The 7,990-nt window shown below is 40.3% G+C and overlaps 1 protein-coding gene across 1 annotated transcript; it reads left to right on the forward strand.

The window, feature by feature from the left end:
* The first annotated feature begins 903 nt into the window (after nucleotides 1–903).
* LOC128615145 (interleukin-6 receptor subunit beta-like) lies at nucleotides 904–7,586 on the forward strand. Its single transcript, XM_053637002.1, has 3 exons — nucleotides 904–1,260; nucleotides 6,763–6,844; nucleotides 7,053–7,586. Exons 1-3 carry the CDS (start codon nucleotides 1,094–1,096, stop codon nucleotides 7,584–7,586), a joined length of 783 nt encoding a protein of 260 aa, XP_053492977.1. The 5' UTR covers nucleotides 904–1,093.
* The last annotated feature ends 404 nt before the right edge of the window (nucleotides 7,587–7,990 follow it).

Here is a 7,990-nt window from a genome sequence, read left to right on the forward strand (position 1 = left end):
ATTACGTTAGATGAATTCCATGCAAGGTTAGTTTTGATAAATCCCACACTTTGCATTTTCACATTAAAAGATTTGTGCATTTGCATCATTGATAAATGAGCCCCCACATTTTATAATAATTATATATTAAATAATAATAATAATAATAATAATAATAAATAAGTAGTAGTAGTAAAAACTACTACAACACAACAACGCATACATGCGTTGCTTACTTTTTCAAAAGGATTTTTCCTGTACTATCATTTTTTGCTGTAACACCCAGCTCAATATCATTTCCTGTCACAAATGCATCACTCTATGCTCTAAGGGAAAACTGCCATGCAAAAATCACTTTATTCATATCTAACTTTTGAAATGATTAAAAATGTATCTATTATTTGTGTTTAGAGGGTTTAAGTGCAAGAGACTTATGATGACGTACAACTGTGATGTGTTACAACTCAATATCTTGGGAACTCTCTGTGTCCTTCATTCTGCTCAGATTAGTCATGATATTTCTTGCAGAATTGAATTCATTAACTTTAATTTCGTATTATGGTAGCAGTGGAGGGAGAGAGCCTGTCCAGGACCTCCCTGAGAAACAGTGAGTGTTCATGTCGCAGTGACCAGAACACAGTTTTTTGGGTTGTTTTTTTGTATTTTAATGAATGTTACTCAGTACATTTTTATTAAGCCCTCAGTAGTATTTGAACGTACACAATTGTAATGATGATTCAGTGTGTTTCCAGTGCTCACTTGTCCATGATGCGGCATGTTCTCATGGTTTGAAGTAGTGTAGTGCTACTCTCAGCCACCCAAAGGCTTTCTTTTCAATTTCTTCATTATGAGGACCGAATGCTCTTGAGCAGATCTTTGGTGTCCGGGCCGAGTCAGATAACGGTTTAATATCTGCTGTGGAAAATTACAGAGCATATAAAAAGAAGGCTTCTTGTACACAAGTGCATAACTATTGTTTGCTAGACATGCATTTGTGCATGCTTTTTTTTGTTTATTCAGACGCTCAAGGTTAAGTGTGTCTGCCTGGTGAATCAATAAACCACCTGCAGAACACCTAAACATCATTCAACACTCACAGGGCTCATCGATTCTGATGAATTCTGTGATTGTATGTCATTTACATGACACTTCCATTGTGTGTATGTGTGTGTTTTGCAGTTTAACAGGTGGTTCCAGTGTAGAGGAAGGGGATACAAAGAAGGAGGATGTGCTCAACATCTTTTCAGTGGCATCTGGACATCTGTATGAGTGCTTCTTGAGGTACACAAACACACACACACACACACGTGCATACCACTGATTTGCTTTTATCTATCACCTTCCTTCATCCTGTACTTTTGTGTTTTTCAAAATAATGATGCTGTCTGTCCTCCAACACACTAAAACCCCTGTCAAGTTTTGGTTCCTGAAAAACTACCTCTCTCCATCTTTTAAGGTGAAAATCTGTGTGCGCATTAAACTTGCATATGTCCAAACATGCATCATTGCTAAATTCTGATATGTTGATTGCTCAGATATGATGTGATTTATAACTTTTAAATAACACACATCCACAATTTTTTTGGATGATGATCAACTGATCCATGTGTGACACAGACAATAGAAAAGGCATGTTTGTAGTTCATACAGTTACAGGAACTGGCAGTGAAAGCCAGATACTCTATACTTAGGACTGAAACTAGACCGTTGAAGACTGGAAACAGACGAGGTGACTTTTTTTTCTACTCTTCAACAGTCTTCAACTGTTTGGGTCTGTGCCCATGATAGCCTCAGATTCCTGTTCTTTGCTGATAGGAGTGGAACCAGATATGGTCTTTTGCTGTTGTTGCTCATCCACCTCAAGCTTCGATGTTTGGTGCATTCTGAGATGCTTTTCTGCTCAGCACAGTTGTAAAGAGTGATTATATGAGTTACTATACCTTTCCTGGCACTCAAACCAATTTGTCCATTTTCCTCTGACCTCTCACATCAACAAGGCGTTTCCACCCACAGAACTGTCATTCACTCAGAGTTTTTTGTTTTTCGCACCATTCTGTGTAAACTCTAGAGAATGCTGTGTGTGAAATTCCCAGGAGATCAGCAGTTTCTGAAATACTCAAACCAGCCCATCTGGTACCAACATCAGTCAACATCACAGAGATGAGACTTTTTCTTCATTGTGGTGTTTGGTGTGAACATTACCTGAAGCTCTTGACCTGCATCTGCATTATATTTTGCATTGCACTGTTGCCACATGATTGGCTGATTAACTGCATAAATGTACAGGTGTTCCTAGTAAAGTGGTTGGTATATGTGTGATTAATAACAATATAAAATATATAAAATTATATATAATTTTTATAATTATACAAAATATAATTAATTGGAAACATTTTCTCTGGTTTGCTGCTCAGTTTTTTTTTTTTTTTTTTTTTTTTTTTTGTAGCCTGTGTTAAAAGATGTGCAATTGTCATATGTACAGTATCTCACAAAAGTGAGTACACCCCTCACATTTTTGTAAATATTTGATTATATCTTTTCATGTAACAACACTGAAGAAATGACACTTTGCTACAATGTAAAGTAGTGAGTGTACAGCTTGTGTAACAGTGTAAATTTGCTGTCCCCTCAAAATAACTCAACACACAGCCATTAATGTCTAAACCGCTGGCAACAAAAGTGAGTACACTTCTAAGTGAAAATGTCCAAACTGGGCCCAATTAGCCATTTTCCTTCCCCGGTGTCATGTGACTTGTTAGTGTTATTGTCTCAGGTGTGAATGGAGAGCAGGTGTGTTAAATTTGGTGTCATCGCTCTCACACTCCCTCATACTGGTCACTGGAAGTTCAACATGGCACCTCATGGCAAAGAACTCTCTGAGGATCTGAAAAAATGAATTGTTGCTCTACATAAAGATGGTCTAGGCTATAAGAAGATTGCCAAGACCCTGACACTGAGCTGCAGCACGGTGGCCAAGACTATACAGTGGTTTAACAGGACAGGTTCCACTCAGAACAGGCCTCGCCATGGTCGACCAAAGAAGTTGAGTGCACATGCTCAGCGTCATATCCAGAGGTTGTCTTTGGGAAATAGACGTATGAGTGCTGCCAGCATTGCTGCAGAGGTTGAAGGGGTGGGGGATCAGCCTGTCAGTGCTCAGACCATACGCCGCACACTGCATCAAATTGGTCTGCATGGCTGTCATCCCAGAAGGAAGCCTCTTCTAAAGATGATGCACAAGAAAGCCTGCAAACAGTTTGCTGAAGACAAGCAGACTAAGGACATGGATTACTGGAACCATGTCCTGTGGTCTGATGAGACCAAGATAAACTTATTTGGTTCAGATGGTGCCAAGCGTGTGTGGCGGCAACCAGGTGAGGAGTACAAAGACAAGTGTGTCTTGCCTACAGTCACGCATGGTGGTGGGAGTGTCATGGTCTGGGGCTGCATGAGTGCTGCCGGCACTGGGGAGCTACAGTTCATTGAGGGAACCATGAATGCCAACATGTACTGTGACATATTTAAGCAGAGCATGATCCCCTCTCTTCGGAGACTGGGCTACAGGGCAGTATTCCAGCATGATAACGACACCAAACACACTAAACAAGCTGAGGGTGAAGGTGATGGACTGGCCAAGCATGTCTCCAGACCTAAACCCTATTGAGCATCTGTGGGGCATCCTCAAATGGAAGGTGGAGGAGCACAGGGTCTCTAACATCCACAAGCTCTGTGATGTCATCATGGAGGAGTGGAAGAGGACTCCAGTGGCAACCTGTGAAACTCTGGTGAACTCCATGCCCAAGAGGGTTAAGGCAGTGCTGGAAAATGATGGTGGCCACACAAAATATTGACACTTTGGGCCCAATTTGGACATTTTCACTTGGGGGTGTACTCACTTTTGTTGCCAGCAGTTTAGATATTAATGGCTGTGTGTTGAGTTATTTTGAGGGGACAGCAAATTTACACTGTTACACAAGTTGTACACTCACTACTTTACATTGTAGCAAAGTGTCATTTCTTCAGTGTTGTCACATGAAAAGATATAATCAAATATTTACAAAAATATGAGGGGTGTACTCACTTTTGTGAGATACTGTATATATTCAGGGATTACAATTATACTGTATGTTTAAAAATAGATTCTTGTCTTTGTTTTAATAATGTATATAAAATGGGAATTCGGAATTCGATGGAGTAGGACACGAAGTTGGAGGCTCCTGCTGATTTCGATTAAAATTGTAATTAATTTGGCTTTTCGGTCATATAATATATTTTGACTTATTCTACTCTGTTTCCTTGTTTGCAATTTTAACTTTGTGGTACGTTAAAATGTCTGGAAAGAACACGAAAACCCATGGTAGCATTCAGACACGACTGAGGCCAAGTGTGCGCGCCGCGAGCGAGTCCCCTTCTTCCCCTGAATCCGCCACACTCATGCTTGAGCTGCTGGCTTTACTGAGGAAGGACATCGCTGATATTTTTAAAAAGGAGCTCCAGAAGACTCTCGGGGAAGCGCTGTCTACTATCCAGCTTGATCTGCAGGCCGTGAAAACACAGCAGGCTAGTGATAAAGTTGATACCGAGGCTACCATATCAACACTGAAAGGTACTGTTGGGGAAATGGAGCACGCTCTGTCTGGTTGCACCGATGACAGTTCATATGAAGACTACTATCGAGTTTCTCACTGCGACCGTGACTCAATTAGAGAATAAATGTGAGGATTTGGAGTCGGGGTCACGGCACAATAATGTTAGGATAGTGGGAGTTCCAGAGGGCGCTGACACATGTACAACTGCTGCTGTAGCGGCCTTGTTAAAAGAGGCGTTTGGTCTGGAGAAGGAGCCGGTTTTGGACCGGTCCCACCGGACCCTTCAGCCGAAGCCCAAGCCTGGTGAACGACCACGAGCTATTGTGTGCAGATTCCACTATCACAGTGACTGTGTTGACATTTTACGCTGTGCGAGAGAGATCCAGCGGATTAAAGTGAGGGATTTGACCATCTCCATTTTCCCTGACTACAAAGCCAAGACAGCCCGGGCCCGGGCCGCGTTTAACGAGGTTCGGCGTCAACTTCGTGGTATTGAGGGCGCTCGCTATGGAATACTTCACCCAGCTCGGCTTCGCGTTACATATAACAATGTTCAGAAGGACTTTATTTCAGCGGAGGAAGCAGGAGACTATGTTAAACTCTTGATATCGTGGTGAACTGCATCACCTACACAGCGGAGTCTTTTTCGCTCTTCTTTTATTTTTATTTTTTGCACTCGGCCTTCCAGCTCTACAGAATTTGGATTTTTTATTGAAGATATCGTCGTTGCATTACTCCACCTAGATTTTGTGGACTTACTCCTCTTAAAATTTACTTCTGTATTAATGTGCTCCTCTGTTTTGATGCTCTGACCGGGTTAGAGTTTCTGTTTATTTAATTTTATTAGTGTTATCTCCTCGGCTTTACGTGCTACACTGTTATATTATTTGTTACAAGTCTTTAAAAGGTAAGGACATTATATTTGTTATTGTGCGCAGACTGTTTATCAGTCTTGGTAATTTTGTTGGTTAGTTCAGCTTACTCTCCGAGTTGTTTTCACATTGTGGACAACGTTCAGTTTTTTAGGATACAGTGCTGTCTCATTTGTTTATGGAGACTTTGGGTGTGGGTGTTTGGAGGATTGTGAGAGTAAGCAGAACATGCCAATGCTTTGAAGGATGTAATGTTATTTAATTGCGAATCTGTTTGTAGAGGATTTAAACCTAACATGGTGAACAAATTATATTATAGAATTCAGGCAATTTTACTAGGGTTATCTCATACACTGTAGCAAGTAATAATCTGGAAAGACCTTTGTAATATCACCGTCTAAAACTGGATTTAAAGAGAAGCAAATGAGTAAATGAATCACATGTAAATGAATCATACATAAATGAATTACATGAAAATGTATCATTTGAATATGAATCACATGAAAATGAATCACATGTAAATGCATCACATGCAAATGAATCATACTTAAATGAATCACATGTAAATGAATCACATGTAAATGAATCACATGTAAATGAATAAATAAAGGCACAAAAAAAGTATATAAAATAAAACACTTGTTTAATGTTTTTAAATGCCCAAGAAATCATTAAAATAGCCTAAAATGTCTACAATTACATCCCATAAGGTTCCATTAATATAGAAAATATGACGTCATTCCATCCCAACAAGCTGTTAGTAATCTCATGTTCCAGTTAATGTAGTGTGATTTCAGAAGATTTTTCTATTCTTTTCTTCACATATCTCAACTTTTTATGAAACCGGGGTTGTGATTATTGTTTGTGATTAAAAAAAAAATTTAACAGTACAAAAAACCTATCAAAATATACTGTACAATAACAATCATGATTTTATTCATGACTAACATTAGCTGTCTAGCTTAGCTTGCATGTTCAGAGTTTCCATTTACCACGTCAACCTGAAATAACTTGTGTATTGGACATAATTGTTTCGAATCTGCTTAACCCATTTTATATTACAAACTAGGTTATATTTACAAGTATTCTCTGCTTTAAATGGAAAATGTGGGTTTAGCACTGTGTTATCATTTAAACATGAATTTATATAAAAAGTCAGCCATTCAAAGGGCTATAATCATTTTAAAAATCAGCTTTTTTGAGTTTGGGTTAAATATATAATGTTTCTAAACTGGGTTATAGATCTGATAACTGACTGTAGCCTAAGCCGTAACATCTTGGTTTATGTCTTACATTTTGTTGCTTGCTTACCTCTTTTCAAGGTTAAAGAGGCGTTTCTGGCCACAGGTCCCCAACCCGTCTCACAGAACTATTGCTAACTGGTCACCTGACTGTCCCAACAAGGTTTGTGAACTATAAACTCTAAATGATACATTCTCCAGGTTGTAGTAGTAGGTCAATCTGACTGGACTTCTTGAAGAATTTGCCATCAGAGGGTTCTGTGTACACAACTCGTAGGCAATAAAGTGATTCTGATTCATGAGAAGGCTATAACGTGAATCAAACTCATATTTGTGTGTACGAAGCTAACTAGCTCTTTGCTCTCCCTCAGCCCGACACTCCGAAAGAAAGGATCCTGGCGGAGGTGAGCGTGGTGGAGGTGGACATGGATGACGGAAAGTCCCTGTGCGATGAGGATAAAGCAGTGATGCCGCTCAAGAAGTACTTTTCGGAGGAGCGCAGCAGCGGCATCGGTGGATCGTCCGGCATGTCCACTCCACACCAGAGCGTGTCCTCCAATGACGAGGCTGACTCGGGCCAAACCACGGTCAGCACCGTGCAGTACTCTGCCACAGTGAGCAGCGGGTATAAAGGCCAGACTCCCGGCACTCAGGCGTCGGTGTTCTCTCGTTCCGAATTGACCCAGCCGCTACTGGAATGTGAGGAAAACCCAGAGCACCTGTCCGAGGCCAGCGGCCACCAAACGAACTCTTACTTCAAACGACATAGAGGCAATGAGCAGCTGCACATGTATGAAGGAGAGGAGCCTAGCTTTAGCTCTCTGAGCTTTAGTCCAATAGAGGAGGAGGACTCGCCCACTCTGACCGAGGATCCTCCAGGTCCTGCCTTCGGTTACATGCCGTAACAGAGTGGCTACTGGCCGCAGTGAGAGGACAAAAACACTATCAGTGTTCGCGCAATCCTGTGCCTTCTTCTGGTGAATTTTTTAATTATTTTTTTATTTGCCATGTTTAAAAATCCATATAAGTTTCACACTTACTGCTGCTAAATTTAAGAAACTGGTTATCTCATGGCTGTGATTCAGTTTTCAGATAAAATTATATTGGTGCCATGTTAAACATCCGCATATCTACTGGAAATGACGGTTTCATTTTGTATATTGACACTTTTTTGTAATTTGGAATTTGAAAACTTGCAGGTTGCTTTTGTAATGTTACACATGCTATGGGTTTAAAGCATATACAGTACCCTCCAGAATTATTGGCTTGCATGAAAATGAGCAAAATATCTATAACATTCAATAAGTGT

This window comes from Ictalurus furcatus, chromosome 11 (genome assembly GCF_023375685.1).
Source record: "Ictalurus furcatus strain D&B chromosome 11, Billie_1.0, whole genome shotgun sequence".
Classification (NCBI taxonomy): Eukaryota; Metazoa; Chordata; class Actinopteri; order Siluriformes; family Ictaluridae; genus Ictalurus; species Ictalurus furcatus.

What these genes read in the sequence shown, in the direction of transcription:
- LOC128615145 (XM_053637002.1), top strand. Translation starts at nt 1,094, where the DNA reads ATGAATTCTGTGATTGTATGTCATTTACATGACACTTCCATTGTGTGT. An exon ending in CTGTATGAGTGCTTCTTGAG is followed by an intron (nt 1,261 to 6,762) that starts GTACACAAACAC and finishes CCTCTTTTCAAG; the next exon opens with GTTAAAGAGGCGTTTCTGGC. An exon ending in CACCTGACTGTCCCAACAAG is followed by an intron (nt 6,845 to 7,052) that starts GTTTGTGAACTA and finishes GCTCTCCCTCAG; the next exon opens with CCCGACACTCCGAAAGAAAG.